The sequence below is a fragment of the Seriola lalandi genome, unplaced genomic scaffold (assembly GCF_002814215.2).
Source record: "Seriola lalandi dorsalis isolate HSWRI2012SDOR001 ecotype SW California unplaced genomic scaffold, Sedor1 jcf7180002054044, whole genome shotgun sequence".
NCBI lineage: Eukaryota > Metazoa > Chordata > Actinopteri > Carangiformes > Carangidae > Seriola > Seriola lalandi.
Window position 1 is genome coordinate 86,545 of NW_019524597.1, and position 20,542 is coordinate 107,086.

Below are 20,542 nucleotides of genomic sequence, written 5' to 3' on the forward strand. Positions count from 1 at the left end.
TGTGTGTGTGTTTGTGGACTGGGTGGAGGTACACACTACATATATTGGTGGCTTTATGCTTTTTTTTTTTGTATTTTCTTATATCTATCCTCTAGGCTGTTGTAGCTTCATAAGAAATAAATGAAGTTGTTTTAAACATTAATGTTGATTTCATGGAATTGACCACCTGTCTGTGTGTGTGCGTAGAAGGAGAGGGTTGGTGGTGCTATGTGTGTTTCTAGGTGAATTGGTTTAGATGTGGGATGTATGCTAATTGTGTCTTTAGGGGACATGGTGGTGGTTGATGGCGGTCAGCGGCACATATGAGCAGGACGAGACAGGTGGAATGAAACTAAAGAGATTCAAGGTGTGCGAGCGTCTGAGCCCGCAAAGACAAACTAATTACACTGTCTGTTTGAGCCGTGCTCAGTGAGGCTCACAGCTTCAGAGCCTTTGGTTCTGGGTTGCTTGGACCCTGGTATATTTGCTTGCAAGTGTACTCATTCGTTATTGCTCTTCATTTAACCTTGGAATCATAAATTGGGTGAGCGGTCTGCTCAAAAAGTGACAGACTCCCTGTGCCTTTATGTTATACTGAGAAAAATACAAGCAGTTACAACTTCAATGCAAATCAGCTGAGACCAGAAAGACCTGAAAACTCAGAAATGAACACAGATTACTCTTTCTACTGCTTGACTGCCGCTCTACCGTTGTATTCCAGGACAGAGAGCCGCCAAAACAGACACGACTTAGAACAACACACCCAAGCAAGCAAAGAATGGGCTTTTTCTATTACATCAGTGTAGCTAGAGAGGGTATAAAGACATTATTTCACTAAGACCTAAACAGTGCCTCTGACAAACTCAATCAGTGATTGGAAACACATGGCTTGTGGCTGTGCAGTAAAATGATCATCAATTCTGTGACATTAGTTTTTTTCTGGAGCGGATTGTGAAATCGAAGTGGGAAGGTGACGTCAACGTGTGGATGTAATGAAACTGCTTTGTAAATGCCAAGTGAACATGTCAAGGGGACACATGAACACACAAACACTGAAGATACACACATACATGCTTGTGCGAGAGCGTCCATGAATACTGTGGGTGCTAGTGCAGCCACACACAAGCACATACCCCCCCACCCCACCCCCCACCCAGGCCAGTGGTACAGGTAAGGGATTCTTATGGGGAGGCTTTCAGCTGCAGCTTGTCTGCCGCCCACAAGCGAGATAACGGCGACACAGCAATCACACCATGATGAATGAGCTGTGATAGGCACTGAAAATTGCTCCTTGGTGGCTTCCGAAGTTTGGTCCAGGGACTCTGTATCTCCAAAGTGAAATCAAAGCTCTGTGCTTGGCCAATTCATTCTTTCACACCCTATTTCTGTTGTGAAAACATTGTCTCATTTGTACTCAACCCAAACACGCACACACACGCACACACACGCACACACACGCACACACACGTACACACATCTCCATCCTCCCCTGTGTCCTTCCCCCCCTCCTGTGTGAAATGAACCATTCCATCTGAATCCCAATCAGTGTCAATGAGTTGTTCAGTGGCGAAATATGGCAATATGTCGTTCGCTCATTCTCACGGCTCGCCGCTGATAAGCCAGCTACTGAGAGTAACGCACTGGGACAATTGCCTCTGCTTACAACCTACTTTGTGTCTTATCGTCTGATTCATCATCGGAGGAGGAGGAGGAGCTGGGCGAGTGACGGGTTTGTGTTTATGACTCTGTGTGTGTGTGTGTGTGTGCGCGTGTGTGTGTGTAAGTGATGAACAAAGGCATGAAACACACGCAGCTGACTGAGAATGTGAATGATTTTACACAGCTCCAAAGTTAATCCATGTATCACCTTTGATGGTTTACAGCATCAAACCAATATACAGGAACAATATCAAAGCTACTGTAAAACAGAACATGATGAGAAAATATCAAGAGCTTTCTATTCTTCTCACAAGCTTTGGACACCTGTGCTCTACTGATTAAAACAGGTGGGTGAATAATTGATGATTAATTCATCACTGTTAAGCATTTGAATGTATTAACTGACAGCTGCAACAGCGTATTTGTGCATTATTTGCGCACGTTTTCAGTCGCTGGACTTAATTTCTACAGCTGGGACATGAGCTGTGTGATCAGCTGTGACGCAGCACAGTATGACTGGTTATGTGTATGACATGAATGGCACAATAAAAGGTGCTGTTTTCCTATTTTCTCCTATTAGAGGTTAGAGCTCATTCAGCTTTTGATCTGAACAGTTCGCCTTTCCTCCTTTGCAATTTTAGGAGTTACTGTGAACTGATATGTCAACAGCTCATGACTCACATACTGATGTTCTGATAAATAAATAATAACAATGAGCTCTAGGTAGCTATATCTGTGTGCATTCGCAGATTACAGCGGTCAGGATGCTTCAAACAAAGTACTTGTCAAATTGTCAAACAGCGTCTGAAGCCTCCTCCCCACACACCTTTCCTAAGTTGGGATGTGCTGGACTGCATACGATAGTGTTTGTCACTTTCTGAAAGCAACAATCCGACAAGCAAGCCCACTTCATGCAGCGATCAGCGCAGAGCCTGTGAACTTCTCTCTGAAGGTCCCTTTTATTCTTTCCACAGCTACTCCCATCCCTTTGTTATAGACATCTGAGTGCAACAACATAAACACTTTTGAGGAGAGACTGTCACAAAGTGTTTGCTGTTATCCCCACTGTATTTACAATTCAGTGTGTTGAGCCTACCAGAACATACAAAAGGAAGAGAACTCTCAGAGAGAGATTGGGAAGGCAGCGGGATGCAGCCAGGAGGCCAAGACATCAGGTTTTTTTTTTTTTTTTAAGTGTGGCCATTCGGAACAGCTATAAACATTTTTTGTTTCAGCATACTGAACATCTATAGCCCTTTTCATTAATACAAGAATGACAGGCTGTTTTAGGTGCCTTGTATGTTCAAACTTGTCTAATTTGCCATCCAATAAAACCTTTCAGTTGCGTTCATAATTAGTCATTTTGACAATAATGACAGAGCAGAGCAGGAGCTGTTGAGTGAAAGTATTATTTCCTTTTTTTTTTTTTTAATCTTATTTAAATAATTCAATTGGGTTTAATTATTTAATGACTCAGATGTCTAATTTATTTTGCTTCTGCTGCACAAACTGACCATGCCAATTGTTAAAACGAAATTGAGGAGAAGCATGCTTTTTGTATTTTATAAGCTTTTAAGGAGTCATAGATTATTAATCATTAACATGGCAGGCAATTAAGTAAATTGCTTAAAAACTGCATCACTTGTAACAGGTAGCACAGAGAGGGTGGTGAGAACTGGCGCTCGCAGGATCCATATTTACAACAGAGGCTGAGAATGGCTGACATGGTGAATTATTAGCTCCTGCTGATGCACTGTGATGTAGCCTCGTCTGAAGTACTCGGGGCAAAACAATCGCACAGCATCAGTTTCTCTGATCCCAAGAGGACTGAGTTTGGATCTGAGAACACAAAATGGGTTTTTGATATGGTAATTGTCTGTCAACCGCAGAATGTCAGCCACATGTAGATCAGCCGAGAAGATGAGCTAATGAAACGGAATGGACTTCAGTTGATGTGTGCGTACAGTGTGTATACAGTGGTACTCACCAATATTGTCGTGATGGTGAGAGTAGTGTTGAAGAGGGTGTCCGTCACATTGATTGATGGAAGTTTTCTCTCCATGGATAGTCCATGTTCAGAGTGCCACAGGCCAATCTGCAAATAAGGTACGCACACACGCACGCACATACACACAAACAGATCAGTCAGTAAGTGAATCAGCTGGAAAAGGCCAATAGAAACAATCTTTGCTTAATTGCCTCCCTATCCTCTAAGGAGAATCAGCATGACCTTCACAGAAGACAGTGTAGGACAGAGAGACGGCGGTGGACAGATCACCGTGGTGTGAGACAAGGTGAGAGTGGAAGTTAGCAGGGCTGCAGGAGGAAACAAAGACAACATGTGTGTGGCTCCTTGAGGAGTGAACACAGGGCATGTGTTCAATCAGAGGCAACAGAATGCATTCATTAAACCAATTACCGGCAAATCCTGTGGCGCAGAGCCACATTCCCATTCTCATTACAGCTCGAGTGGGGATTCACAACTCCACCTCACATGGCGTCTTTCCTCCCCTCCCCTTTCAATCTGTCTCTGCCATCTCCTGTTTCATTCATTTATTTGCTCAAGTTTTTCAAGCCTCACTGATAACACTCGAGCATTTCGTAAATATACTTTGCCTCTTGCTACTTTCAGGTACACATTACTCTTACTCACCTTCATTTTACCATAATGGCATTGATAGGAAAAAAACACCTTGGTGATTTGTCTGCTCTGACCTTGAAGGAGTTACATCGCTCCTCTAATGGTTAGGAAAATTCTGCAACCCTGGAGCTTATTAAAATCTGTTCAAGTAGTGGATAAAGTGAAAAATGCAAAGTGGTCCAGCAAAAAAAAAAAAAAAAAAGTGTTTTTCTTAGTTTTGACATGACGACAAAGCTTTGACTTTTCTGCTAACTTCTAATGTACTCTCTGAATGTGCTGTAGTGCGTTCTTCTTCTTTATCAGTCGCATTCAAAACTGCAGTACACCTTTGCTGGTGATTACATAGTAAGAGTTATGTGGCATTGGTGACACGACACAGGCAACTATCAGCAAAGCCATTTTCTTTTCCTTATCATGGCATTTTCATTTCACAAGCTATTTGTTGGGACTCAATCATTCAATAGACCAAATGTTTCTTTGCTCCACTGGACAAAGGAACTCACACTCCACAGTTCCTCACGGTTCACACCTGGGGACGACCCTTCCCCCCACGGACCCCACTGGCCAGCCAGTGTGGGTCAGCGTGTGACATGTGACCCCCAAGGGTGTCACCAAACAAAGCCAGTCTTCTAGACCCCTTCTCACTCTCTTCCCTTCTTGGCTTGCTCTGGAGAGCAGCTCCAGTCCTCTCCTCTCGGTTCTTCAAAGGGCAACAAGGCCCCAGCCCAGGTCAGCTCTGCTACCTGAGAAACTAGCTCTCTCGCCGGCCCGCTAACAGAAGCCTGCAAACACTCTTCTCCTCCACAACAGCGACCTGCTTCGGATTAACTGTGAGTGAACCAAATCCTCTTCAGAATCAGCAGCTACGACACAAAGCTAGCTGATTTTCCAAGCAACAGGAGTCGTAGCAGAGTTAGCATGGAACAGCTAACTCTGTGAGGAGAACAAAGGAGATAACAGCAAGCAACACAGCCAGACAGGACTTTACTCCACCAGGAAACCTCCCAACTCACTGGATTTTACCAAACACTGGAAAGGACCTCTTTGCTTATTCCAAGGATTGGGTAACGTTAACGGACTGGGCCTAACCTTTCCCAGCACAGCATAGCACAGCATAGCTAAGCAGCAGAAGTCTTAACTTTGTTAATGTACTTGTTGATTGATGCCTTGTTGTTGTAATGTTTGCTTAGGTTGTGGTCAGTCATACAGTTAATCGAGTACTCGGTATGTTCACACACATAGCTGTACGTCTCAGTCCTAGAACCTGCATGAAGCTAACCTTCCCCCTCTAACCTGGTACCTTTAGATTACATGAGCTAGGCTAACAAAGAAACTCACACCTTCCCTCACACACACACTAGGTGGTCTCAGCGGCCATTTTAGTAGTTTCTTTGTTTACCGCCATCTTGTGTAGTCTTCTTTGTTCAGGTCATGTGGTCACAATGACCACTTTGAGTCGGCCATCTTGCCTTTGTCTGTGTCCCCACAGACACACACACACGCACGCACGCACGCACGCACACACACACACACACACACACATACACACACACACCTGTATACACTAGATTAGACATTGTACTTTACTCTGCTCCATTGTAAATAAATGCCTTTTAAGTATAACTACTGGTGTGTTTAATGTTGCACAAGCGTGAATATTGCCAACCTCTACTCGGTAGAATTCCAATCCTTCAACTGTAACTTACTATTGATTTGGTAATTTGGTTATAGTTAGTAAGCTAATGTTTAATCAGAGTTCCAGATTAATGGTAATAAATTGAGACTAAAACCATATTGGCTATTTTGCCTATTAGTTTAGGCTGGTGCCCCGTGAACTTTAATTCATTTTAAAGTTATTATTTAATATTAATATTTTTAATATTAATATTTTCTTAATTTGTGATAGCCAATAAATAGATAAACAATCGAAATCTAACATATTTGGTGTCCTGCTCATGAGGTAGAGTACTGTTAACATAATGGTGCCCAGGTAGAGCTCAGACCCAACATATTATTTCATTTATGCTGCTGATGCAGGTCACTGACAATTTGATCGTGTCAATGTCAATAATGAATAGAGAAACTGCTGCGTGTGTTGGCACCGAAGATAACCTCAAGATAAATCAAGATGACACATGCAAAGTCTTTTCATTAGTTTGTGTAATCTTCACTGATGTAACTTAATGTCCTGTTTAGATGTAATATACCTGGAGTATTTTCAGAATAGAGGTTATCCAGCCCACTGTGTTCCTATGAAGATTACAGTGTCTTATTGCTATGGAAACTAGTTTAAAAAAAAAAAAGACAGCACATTGAGCATTTAATTAAAGCTGAGGTAGGCAGTAATTTTTTGGCGTCAATGGGCAAATATTCCATAATCACCTTTCAGCATAGTGTCATTCAAGTGGTCTGAGAGGAAACAAGACATCTGCAGCTCCTCTTGGCTCTGTTTTCAGACTTTAGAAAATCTGGCCTGTGACAGGAGACTTTGACCAATCACACAAGTCTTTTAAGAGAAAAAGAGCGTTCCTATAGGCTGTTCTACAAATGCAGTGCATATTCCCTCGAGCATTTCAGACATCTATCTTTCTAAATGTGTTGTAGTGGTTGGTTGTGTGGGTAGATTTACCATGAAAGCGGGCAATGAGTTGCTATGTTGAATCTTGGTAACAATTTAACCTTCTGCTATTTGTAGCCAAAGGCTCACGGTGGCGGGTGTTTAGGTGTGCATGTATGAAGCACATGCATATGACAGTGAGGGGAGAGATGCAGGAGGTATATGTATACATATGTATATACATATACTGTATGTATATATATTTATATATATTTATATATATATATAGTCTCAGTATGTAAAAACTCTGGGAATCTCACTGAGAAATTAAATGTAGACTAAACATTTTTTTTTAGTCATTTACATTCAATCTCTGTAATCTACCTCATTATGTAAACATAACTACCTCGATCTCAAAGAAATGATATACCTTATCAGAAAATCAATTTCCCTCCATTATGAATATTATACAGGAGGTGTAATGAGAAAATCTAGCATCTAATTTAGCCTTGATACTTTGCTGGTGTGATTCAATGCATGTCACGAGTTCTTTGATTACATGCTAAAAAACCTTTGGGAATATTCATGTTGGTTGGAATCACACTGGATGAACTGTTAATCAGTGACCAAAGATTGATCAAAAAAAAAAAAGAAAAAGAAAAGCTACAGTAAACAAAGCTTTCCAGGCTTGGCCATAGACTGTTTCAAGACTAAATTGCCAGAGTTCTCAAGACATTTCAACCTATTCATGTTGATCAGCGCCTACTTTTGGAAGCTGTTTAACCATTCTCCAAACACTGACAGGGAAACCTGATGTGAGATACAAAAAAGTGAAGAGAGCTCCCAGAATCAAAGATTTCCTTTGAGAGTGTGTGATCAAAAAGATCTCGCATTCCATTTCCGCTGGTGTACTTGTTGGGAGAAACAGCACCTTGCTCACGCAAATAGACTACAGCTCCCCAAACCCCCCCTTTTACAACACCTTCCACACTCTGCTGATGACGGCCTCAAGAAACAGAGAGGGAGAAAATGTGAACATAGTGTAGCACGACCAAAAAAGGACCTGTGAAATATGGTGTTCAGCAATCAGCGTACACAATCAGTTGTCAGACCCTGTGGAGGTGGCGGGAGGTGGGAATCTGTGGCTTGTCTGGGCTCAGAAGGTGTCACCAAAGGTCTGAGCGAGGGGGTGACTGAGAGGATAATAGGATGGGGTGGCACCGTGACGCCTGCCCAGGAAGAGGAGATGGAGAGAGAGGGGAGATGAGGCAGCTCCGAGCAGGAAGGGAGAAGAAGCATATGCTGGCGGGGGAGGAACTGGCCCTTTTGGTGGCCCGGCCGTCAACTCTGTTTGAGCTGGGAGGGGGAGAAAATAGAGCTGCAGTGTCTGAGTCACTTCGACTAACAGGAAGGAAGATGTATACATCAGCTTGTGTAAGCAGAAATGCACGCTGGGGAGCAAACACACCGTGACATTTCTCAACGTGCAACCTTTAATGTTGAATTTATTCTCTGTAAGACAATAAATTACATCTTTCACTATTGATCTGTGCAATAAAAAAGGCGAGTATTGGTTATATAGCACAAATGGGATGAAAAGATGACAATAGAGTGTTTAAAATTTGGAGAGGCACCAATACACAACTAATCAAATTGATGAAATAGTAATGAGGGCAAACACAGTTTGCCATCAATCTGTGAGCCAGGAAAGAACATCAGTAATTTTAAATGTCATTATCCCTTGAAACATAGTTTTATATTAATTCTGTAGGTTGTGCAAACTCTAAAGCGAAGGGAACTCTAACCATTGCGTTTATCCTGGTGAAGCAAGAGCATTGAGCCATTGCATAGAACCTCATTATACACACAGCACAACCCGAGAATCTATTAGCCTCAGAAGCTTTTATCATAGAGAGAAGAAGCTGCATATTGCCATATACCAGACTGTGTTTGTGCACAATGATATAAATAGCTGTAACTTGATGTTTTCTCATTTGCAGTGTCATTAATTTAGTATTTACACTGCAATTACAATGAATAACAACCGTGCAGTACAGCCAGTGAATGTAAGAAACAAATTCAGACATAGTCCAGACTACAATACTGTGCACTATTTATTTTCCAGAGAAGCAGGGAGGCAGGAAGAAGAATAAGGTATACTGGGAGAGAAGGGAATAGGAGAGGAGCAAAAGGAAAAGACTGGGAGAGGAATAAAAAGATGCAGGGGAATGTCAATCACTTACTTGAGTAGGCGCGGTGAGGCTGGCAAACGAAAAGAAAATCAATGAGAAAGTATGAGGAGCAGCCAGCTATGGAGGGAGAACATAAGGAGGAGAGAACAAGAGAAAAAGAGAGCAACTGAGAGACAGAAAAGTCAGAGAGGGAGAGAGAGAGAATCTATGCGACTGCAAAATAAAGAGAAGGAGTGAGCGAGTGAGGAAAGGAGAGAGAGACGGGGAGACAGGGACAACAAGTGGAACGGCGCACCCTGTGAGGGATTACCCAGGGTTCATTCTGCAACCTGGAATTACAGCACGAGGAAAAGATTAAGGAGGCTGCTCACTGAAGCGTCAGGATTGGCTGATTTTCCTGTCAAAAAGTGCCGCATCCAATAGGGTGTGGCGAGACTGTGCTGTGACAGACGCATCCATCATATATGAGGGACGCAATAGCTACCATTATCAAACATAATGTCATACAGCACACTTACACCGAGGCTAAAGCATTCAGGTGTCACGGCAGGGCAAATGAGTCTGAGTCAAAGTGTGTGTGTGCGTGTGTGGTGTGTATGTGTGTGTGTGTGTGTGTGTGTGTGTGTGTGTTTCTGGCTGCATGCCTGCACGTGTGCATGCCTGTTTGTAGCTGTCTGTATATGGCAGAAGCAAAATATCCTCATGGGCCTCTGAGGATGGACTTTTATTGCTGTTATAGCAAAATTATGTCATTTCAGCTTGAGGAAAATCTGCTGAAGTAGATGCAGTTTCTAGCCATCAGTGGAGATTACAACTAGTTGAATCAGCAGATAGTGCCAGGTTAAAACTAAACAGAGGACAGTTACATTTTAAGTGCGCCCACTCTGCCTCACAATGCTTTCTAGAGTGTGTTTGTGTGTAACTGTTATGCATGTGCTCTCCATGGAATAGTGAGTGGGAAAAATGGGCTATCTTCTCTTACATAAGCTCTCTCTGGTACAACTCATCATCAGCAGGAATGAGGCTAATCAGGGTGGCGCCTTAGGCAGACTTTGGGGGCTAGACATGCACAGGTGGTGTAGGTGGTTGAGACTGCCATACAGCGAAGAGATGTTTGCACACAGATAAGACTCTAGTGCAGAGAAGAAAAAAAGGAGCTCCAGACTGGTGGTATTCTTGCTATTATTTCCCGCTGGTTAAGAAGTCTCTAATCCCTGGCAGTGGGGAAAGCGTGAAACAGCTAACCTGGTTACACTCCCAAAATCTGTTGTTTCATAACAGTCGAAAATGTGACTTGAGCTGTGTTTTTTACTTCTGAACACACACACACACACACGCAAATGCCTCATGCTACTGTAGATTTGGTAAATCATTCCAAAGCGAGGCAGCACACTCATCATTTGGCAGCATGGTGAATAATGGAATTGCTTGTTCAAGCGTCGTAATGAGACACAAGCTCGGAGTTGAAGAGAAGGTCTTTCAGTCAGAGTGGCTCTTCAAAGCAGCGCTGCATGTTCTCCCAGTGCTGCATCCCCACAGAGCAGGCAGCAAACAATAGATGCCCTCACAGTCGCAGTCCCTGCTCAGCCTGTCCTCTTCTGACAGTCCAAATGTCTTCATCTATGGTGACCAAGTAAGCGGAGACATACTCTAACCACTGGGGACAGACCGAACCCAACTTGCTCATGAGCTCCATCTATTCCTACTTTATTCCAGCTCTTCACTCCTCTGAAAGTGTGGTATAGAGATGTGTGATATGAAGTGCAAGTAGATTAGGGGGCATTGCCTATTGGGCATTGCTTATGTGACATGATGATGTGAAACCACTTACAGCAGCTAAATAATGACTGTGTAGATGGACTCCACCACACTGTCCAAACACAAACACCTTCTTTCATCTCTGGATATAGTATATCTCCAAGGACCCACCACAAGAATGTGCAGTGCTTAAAAGCTCCAACACAGAATTCTGGGAGTATTCATAAAGATCAACTCATTTTCTATAATGACATACTCGGGCCCCTCTGGGATGGAGTGTAGGGCCCATGAATGGGTTCAGCTAGAAGAATCTTTTTTTTTGCTTGATGATAGCATTATATGGGCTTATTCATTTAAATTTTGCTTCTCTTTTATATGTTTTTACTTTTTCCACACACAGATTGTGTTTTGTTCCTATTAGTCCTCTTGAGGCAAGCCTGTACAGTTTATACTGCACTGTTTACCCTAAACACTGTGCAATATATACTGTGCATTGTTTACAGTAGATCACATTTCAAGTGTTTTGCTGATCTCTGTCAAGTTTTAAAATAATAAAAACAACAATAATGCTCACAATAAATGTGATATCAAGTGGGATCCTTTAAAGTAGCCAATAACGACTGCTGGGAGAACAGAGTGCAAGTATGAACCTGTCTTTACCCAGAAGAGGGAACAAGTGGAACAATACCTATAAGGTTACCATGCATCTATGGTTGTTCTGTAGCTACATTATACCGGGAGTCTTGGCACTTCGCAGCCTGATAAAAACAGAGAGACAGAGGCAAACTTGCAGGCACACGGGCACAGAGGCACTCAGGCACATACACATAAATTTGCATGTACAGGAATACTACACACACACACACCCTCTCTTTCTTTCTTTCTCTCTCTCTCTCTCTCTCTCACACACACACTCTCACACACTCTCACACACTCTCTCACACACACACACACACACACACACACACACACACACCCAGCCAAGCAACACATACGGAGTCTCACCCAGCCTTGAAATCCGTTAAGACTGGGGGATCTTGCAAAACAGCTCATCCATTCTGCTTTTGATCTATTCCCCATCTCCAGCCTGCAAAGTGCAAACTGAGAAAAACAAAAGAGGAAAGGGGACTGCTGTATGTCTCTGAGAGACCAAACAAAGGAGAGAATGGGAGACACACAGAGGATGCCGGTGTGTGTTGACTAGAGATGAGAGTCTCTGCATCAACAAATTCAATATGAATTTCAATACGAAGCCACAGATTCGGCACAGGGAAGATAACTTTAGCAGGCTGATGATTTAGTAGCATCACATTTAATTTCTTATTTGATCTCATAAAACGTGACTGGTTGCAATTCAGTATGTTTTGCTTTACTGGGTGCCATAAAATGTGCACGACATTTCCATACCCGCCTCTATAATATGTAACACGGATGTGATTTGTATTCGCTCAGGAAAAGGCAGTTGCATAAAACCTTGTCTTTGAACAGCTTAGAGTTCCTCCAAGATGAATGGGTTTTGGTCGAGATGCAAGAAAAAAAGCAAAATGCAGAATCGCCTTGAGAATATGTCAAAAGACGACTGATCTGATTTGTAAACAATACTGCCCCGCTGTCCCCTAGTCCCATGCATTTAAATCAACAGCTGTATCGTGCCGCTGACACAGTCTCCACCACTGTTACACCCCCTGCTAAAAATGACTCTGTGTGTTTATGTGTCGGTGTGTCTGGGAGAAAAAAAACAACTCAAAGTCACATTGTATTATCCTATATATGCATGCACGTGTTGTACAAAGCCTTATAATTAGAATCAAACATATTCATGTCAGGCCAGACATTCTAATCATACTTCAAAAGCAATACATTAGATTACATTTATGACTTGTGATTATTATTCATCCACATTTGAGAAAATGAAATGAAAAGAAATCTAATAAAAGGGACTTGAGTCTTTTGCTAGCAGACAAGTTGTTTCTTCTCAAAATTCATAGCTTCTCTGACCTCCAGGACTGTCTGCAGTGCTCATTTAAATCAGGACAGCGACAGCTTTGTGTGCTGGAGGAGACCAAGCCGCTCATAAACCAATCCACGGTTTTGCGACTGAACAATACTGAGATTAGGAGCATGTGGCTTTTACACTGTAACTAAACTTTATGTAACGGTTTCCCACATCAGAAACTTTTTTCCTAACAAGGTTTAGACTGTGATATGATAAAAAAAAAAAAAAAAATTCAGTGTACACTGAAAAGAGAGCATCACTAACACCAGAGAGATTAAAGCAACATAAAAGAAGGAGCTACGCCAGGGAGGACTGAACATAAAAATTGAGGTGAGCGTGCAAAATGTTGTTTGAGGAAGTGATAGAAAAGACGATACTGAATTCACACTTTTAATTTGAGCTTCCAGGCAGTTGATTCCAAAATGTAAATTACCAGCGGGAAAAACACAGAGCACCTTCAGTCTTCACAATGAAATGTGCAGAAATAGATGGAAAAAAAGATGGCGCATAAACAAGGTGAAGGAGAAACCGTGTTTAATGGATGATCTTTGGAAGTTAATGTGGTCTGACATGCTGCTGCAACATGCTGCAGTTCCAGTGTCTCCAAACATGAACTTCACACGCAAACAAACAGAAACACACACCAGCACAATACTGACAACAAAATCTCACTGTAATGCTCAGTCCTGGTGCACTTCTGAATACTGTTATTGGGATGTGGCTTGCAATGGATAAAATATTCAATAAAACGAAATACAAACATAAAAAACCCAGGAAAGAGAAGAACTCTATTTTTTCCCTGCAGGCTTTATAGCTCCTTGATCTGATCCTCAGAGATGCTCTGCAACTTTTCGGGGACAATTTTATTTAACTGTGAAATAATACAGCTGCATTGCATACTGGCAAATAAACACTGGATTTATACCACTACTATTTCCTTTCCCCTGCTGGCAAATTGCAGCTTTCAATTCTAGTGTTTGTCCCCTAATAGTCAATATTGTATACTTTCTTTGTTGACTATCAGATTGGGTATCAGGGGACTTTTTGCTTGATAGGTTTTAAATTTCACAAGCGTTTTCATGAATTCTGCAGGACAATTTCACTCTGAGCCCCTATTAAGTTCTGACCCTGATAAAGGCACATATAAAATGATTCATGGTTAAACTCAATTTGCAGGTCAGAAATTTATGTATAACACCAGAACACCTTGTTTTAGGAGGCCATCTGGAGCACCTCTGCCTCTGATTAAAACCGTCACCTCTTGCGATGTAAAACTTGTTGTAATTATTGTTTGCAATTACACAGCTGTAACACAGACACCGACTTGATTGAAATATGTTTAAACTGCACAGCTGGAGGGGATCAGAGGGCCGCCTCAGTCGCTGAACTTAGTCGAACCTTAACGGCAGCAGCTGAACCAGCAGCTCCTGTGTATTAGCCCCTGTATTTCTAACAGACCTGTTTAAGACATACTCATCTCTGCTGGAGCCTGAGGCAGAGAAAGAGATCTAAGCCATGTTGTGATGTGCTGTGCTGCACCGGGCTCCTATGATAATGTCCTTCAAAGGAAGGAAAAAGGGTGGAGGCCACCTTGAATCTGTCAACCTGCTGCGCACCAACCCACACCTCTCATTCCCATACATTTTCCCTTTTTCCCCCCTCTACCTCACTGTACCTGTCCATTACCTCCCTCCTTCCTTCACATTGCAGCAGGAGAGAAAAAATGAATTAAGTGCATCTGCATCCACAGCAGTGAGGGCAGCTGGAGTAATAGTGTTCTCAAAGACAGGGTGGGGGCAAAGACAAGGGGAGGGGAAGAAAAAAAGTAGATTGCCGTAATAAACACAGGAGCAGCACTGACAGGAAATAAATAAATCCAACAGAAAAGAGAAGGAAATTGAATGAGCACATTCACCTTTTAACTGGAGGAAGTCTTGTGTAAATAACACAGCTCAAATCATTTCATGCAGATTGAAGTGGTGCCCGTTCAGTATGTATGTGTGTCCGAGAGTGTGGCCGCATGTGTCTGTGGGTGTTTATGATCTTCCAGGTACTCAGCATTTCCTCAGATACCGGGAAGCAGATGAGGATAAAAAGGGGTCTGCTCTTACTTCACCACCTCCACTCCTTGGCTGCACCTCTGAGGACCTTGGCACAAGGACACCTGGGTACTAAAGTTTATCAATATAATGGAATTAGCACCTTGCGGTTGTAAAGTGGTCTCTGCCATCCAGTGATGTTGCAGTTTACATCCTTGTCTGTCCTTACTCGTATAATATATCTTGTGAAGACTTTATTAAAAGATATTTGGTGTACTTGCAGAATATTATGATGTCACAGTGAAGTTGACATTTGGCCTTTTGGATATAAAATGTTCACTTCATTATCTTTATCCTATTAGACATTTATATGAAAATTGTGTCAATTACCATATGAATTCTTGAGCTATGGCCAGTGACCTTGACCTTTGACCATCAATTTCTAATCAGATCATGATCAGATCTTGAGTCTGACTGAATGTTTGTGTCAGATGTAATGGAATTCCACCAGGGCATTCCTGAAATACCATGCTCACAAGAATGGCATGGATTTCAGGTCACATTGACCTTCACTTTTGACCTTTGACCACCAAAATTTAATTAGTTTATGCTTGAGGCCAAGTGAACTTTAGTGACCAATTCGAAGAAATTCCCGCTTGGCATTCCTGAGATATGGCGTTTACAAGAATGGGACGGACAGAAGGACGGACGGACGACAACCCTGAAAACATAATACCCTTCGGCCATGGCTGTCACCAGCGCAGAGGCATAAAAAGCAATCTGGTGGTAAATGTTCACATGTTAACTTAGGAAATTGGAAAGGATGTACTAGGGCAGGTCCGGATGATCTAACAGTTTATTGATGATCTCTTCACAAAGATCCACTATGGGGACATACAAAAGCACAGAAAGGAGAACATAGGACTAAAACGTGTGGGAGGAAGACACTGTTAAAAAAAATCAATATCCAAGATTAAAGAAGGTCTAGTGCAATCAAGGACCGTGCTTATTTACATAAGATGAACAAATGGTTTGAGCTGTGGCTGCTGCTCCTTAACAGATGTAATATAGGAAATGAGGCAAAATAATCAAAATGAATTTGATTGTGGTGTCGAACACGGCTAGAGTATTCTCTACCTGAGCGAGAAACCTAATCAGTTCTTTGTGTTAAGGTAATTCACTCTTAATGCTGCAGCAAATGTAATCTACCCTGATAAAAAAGAATGAGTTGGGACACTTGCTTTCTATTTCAGTAAATCTGCCAGGGGGTTGTTTGGGCAGCTTGTGCATTCGCCTAGGGAGGGATATCTATTATTTCACTGGAAGTAGTGGAAAAAAAAAAGAACTTGGTGGGAAAAAAATAAAAAAAACATTTTCAAGTTATATTGATGGGATTAGGGGAGCAGAATTTGAAGATGGCATAAAACAAAGTGAAAGAAAATGTGCAGTTTCAGGGACAACTGGTACATCTACAGAAAGCCCCTGTCACGAAAAGAAAGCCTCAAATTCTTTCGTGCTTCTTTGACATTTGTTTTACATCTATGGCGGTTCAGCTCAGTTCAATCCTGCAAGATTCATAGAAACACATTATGAATATGCTAGAATGTCTGAGCTAAATCTGTTTTTGCGCAACAACTTTTGCAAAGCACCTGTGGACTTGATAATAAGAACAATTTGCTTGGAGTCAGGCTAGTGTCTGCCTTTCGCCTTCTTCCACTTCTGGCCTGTGTGTCCCGTTGTGACCCACTCATAACCCACTCCCTGCTCCCTCGCCTCGCCAGCCGAGTAACGCAAAATATGTTTGTTTCTTTCTCAGATTGTTTCTATACCAAAGCCGCGATTAAGTGCCTACATCATAAAACTCAATCAGTGATTCTCTTCTCTCCAGAAATTGGCTGCCATACACAGAGATGAACATGCGCGCGCACACACACGCACGCGCAAATATGCTAACCGACATAGACAAATACATGGATACAGCTTTCATAGCGCCCTTTCTTCTGCACTCTCACACATCACAGCCTCGTGCTGTAACAGGCAACAGCTTGCCTACCCCAAACTGCAATAATTACTCATTTTACAGCTTCCTCCAATTAACAGGCGTGCTGCTGTCAGTGAGCTACATGCAGAAAATGAGGGCCAGTCTACTGAGGCCAGGGGGCTGGAGAGAGGCTGGACCGCTCCGTCAGTATGGTGTGTGCTGTGGTGCGGTCGGCTGGCAGGCTGCAGTGCGTTTGTTTTGGAAAAGACTTGGGCCTCTGCTAAAACATGCAAAGATGGCGCGTGTGCTCGTTGTGTGTGATTGTCTTGCAGAGCCAAGAAGCAGGCAGTGGGGGGCTGGCACCGACCCCATCAGTGTTCACACATAAGCAGTGACACACACACATATATACACACACACACACACACACACACACATATACACACACACACACACGCACACACATATACACACACACACACACACACACACACATATACACACACACACACACACACACACAACACACACACACACACAAACAAACACACACGCACACACACACACACACACAAACACACACACACACAAACATAAAAGTCATGCATGCAAAAAAGAACACGCAGCCACACGACAGCACATACACACTGCGAACTGATGTCAGAGAGATCGGTCAGCGGTTCTGCAGTTGTCACAGCCCAGTGTCACAATAAAGTGATGACCGCTCCCATGTTTCTGATCCTCCCATGATGTAATCCGTTCTAGCAACAAGGGTGTGAGTTAGGAAACTGCTCCGTCTTTTGATGCTCTTGGAGAGGAGAGAGCAGTCTGCGTGTGCAGAGGAACAGGTTGAGTTATATTAGTCAGTTGTATATATCTAGAATGATACCGTCTAACAGCGTACCCCTGGTGTTCTCACCATCTGGAGAATATATACTCAGAAACATGTTCACATTCACACACACACCAGCCAAGATAGTTCTTCCTATTACACCTTTTTTTTTATCTAGCTCATTACACTGGCCCATGAAAGGACGTAGAAAAAGGATACAGAGGATTACAGTCAATTCTCTTAAAATAATATGATTAGTCACTCCGAGAAGGAATAGGGGTAAAGGTCATTGTTGTTGTTAAGTATTAGGAGTGGTGACAGCTGAAATAGTGCAGGTACAAAAAAAGGGCCCCAGCTGTTATTTGATATGCAGTAATATTGTTTTTAGTTTTATAGCTTCGTCTTAACCTCTTTCCTTTACTTTCTATTTTTCTTTCACACGCCCTTTGTGTCTCATTTACTTTTGTCCTCTTCCCTCTCTCTCTCTCTCTCTCTCTCTCCACCTGCCTCACTCTCCTCCTCTGTGAGCTTTTGTTGGTAACAGGTGCCAGTGGTTCCTCAGCCACAGCACGGACAATGCCATGCCAACTCCTTACACCATCACCATTGGCCTACCTGGCTGTCAGCACAGGGGCAGCTGTTTTTACAGCTAATTTACTTTGCCTGCCAAAATTGAACAAGTAAAGATCATTACATAATGCAGCCACATCATACTCTGGAAATAAGGTAGGCTAACCAAACAGTGATTTGACATGGTGGTTTTCAAGCTTAACGTGATTACTGTTATTTTGCTTTTATGTTATGCTTAATGAGTCATTTTCAGATGATATTAAAGCATCCCTCACTGTGAGGAATTTTGCATCAGAATAATTCAATAATTAATTATTAAACAAAACAAAAGAGAAAAAAAAACATTATCTAGTTTTCTGGTTAAAGTTCTAAATGCAAAGAATTAATGACAAATCTGCACAGCTGAAATACACTGAATCATTTCTTAAATTGTAGAACTAGTGTGATATTGATCCTTTATTTTGTTTTTATAAGATCCTCCTGAACTAACAGGAACACAACCAGAGAGGACTAAGTATTACTGACTACTACAAATGTGGAGGTTTGATTTAAAAATAAAGCATGCATGAATTTCTCCGAATCCTTAGCGCTCAGGCACAACCAGTGATTAATATTCTAATCAGAGCTGATAGCTGCATCAAAGAGAAGGGAAAGTGCATCCAATGACTGGTGCTCATTACTCATTAGGTTATAACGTAAGACAGAAAACGACCCGTGATGCTGCCTCAATAGATGCATGGACAGATAGATAGATAGCTAGATAAAATAGAGTGCCTGATGTGTGTGAGTGTGTGGCGTGTGAAAATGCCTGCTAGAGAAATTCAATTTGTGACTTTGATTGGCTGTAGAGTGTTGAACCCCCGAGGAGCCGATGGTCACACATGCGAGGCGATCTATAGCGCAACCACGAGGCTCGGGCTGAGAGGATGGTGGGTGCTACCGACTAAGGAAAGAAAAGAGGAAGTGGGGTGGAGAAATGGAGGTTGGAAGCCGCATTAAAACACACTTCATTGCTTTCTATCTCCAGAAAGTGTTGGACAGAGACTAATGAAGACGTTCTTTTCTCTTTTCAGGTTGCATTTTGAATGAAAGATGTGCATTTACTGGCGAGACACAGAGTGGGCGTTGCAGACTATGATGCTACTACTCTATTTTAACCAAACAAAAGACATAAGCATAACTTGACATGTGCTGATTTGCAAATATTCTACTTAACTCTGTGTGTGAAGGTGTACTGTAAGTGTGTGTGTGCTTGTGTGTGTGTGTGTGTGTGTGTGTGTGTGTGTATGTTGGCAGTGAGCCACAATCTCTCTCTCTGCCAAAGCCCTGGCACCTCCAGTGTCTGCCTAGCTGAAGCAGCCCCAACCAAACAGCATGTGGGAGGTGTTAGTCAACAAAACAAACACCACCCCCATTCCGGTCCCCCATCTAACACCTTGCCTCTCTTCATTAACATAACTGGCAGGGCTGCTTTATAATACTTTTGGTTGAAATCATCACATTAGGCCTGATAGCATTATCCTTCTGCTAGGCTGGCCCAGTGCCAGGATAAAGAGGGGACATGGGGAGACACAGACAAGGTTAATAACGGCAGATGGGCCGCTGTCTGACTCTTTTACGGGTTACTTAGGTAAGATTTTTCTCACACTCAAGCTGGAGCTGCACCCCCTCTTTCACGGAGACCATCCCGACTGAATAGATCAAATGTTTTAAAACAGAGGAGTGAAACTCGGTTATTCCCCTCTGAACTGTCTGTCTGTGTCTCGGCTGTGTCATGATGCAATAACAACTACTTAAAATGTTGTGGATAAGAAAGCACAAATACAGCTATCTGCTGCAGTAGAGTGGTGACAGTTTGTTGGATTATAGATAAGTTAATAAAGCTGAATACATAATGCAGCAATGGCAGAAAAACACAACACTTAGGGCAACGGGGATATGCACACTGTAGCTGTCAGGGTGAAAGACAGGTATTTCCAGGGGGAAATACTATGCATAGGTTGGTACAGCACCATGAAAAAGCATAAACTTAAGGGATTACAGTTATCGCTTTACATCAAGCATCAGGCTTTAGGATGAAATGTGAAATATTGAGTCCTGGCATTTATAGAAAACACGGTTTTATGAGTAAGCTGTGTAAAACTAGCACACAGTATCAGCTACTGGATGAAAGACGATGGCATTCAGAGCAGTCTGTGCTATTCACTCATAATAGGACACATAACAAGTAAAGATGCCGGCAGATAGTCAGGTGTAATCCTTTCATTGTATGTGCTGAATGGGAGTGAGAAAGAAGCAGAGACAATAACGGGGACAGCAAAAAAAGAGGAATAACTAT

The 20,542-nt window shown here is 42.4% G+C and overlaps 1 protein-coding gene across 1 annotated transcript in view; it reads right to left on the reverse strand.

Moving 5' to 3' along the window:
- The window catches only part of grik4 (glutamate receptor, ionotropic, kainate 4), a 273,439-nt gene that overhangs the window by 28,495 nt on the left and 224,402 nt on the right, over positions 1–20,542 (reverse strand). The window contains exon 13 of the mRNA XM_023402955.2: positions 3,626–3,733. Coding sequence (XP_023258723.1) covers positions 3,626–3,733 — 108 coding nt within the window. The remainder of the gene's footprint in view (positions 1–3,625; positions 3,734–20,542) is intronic.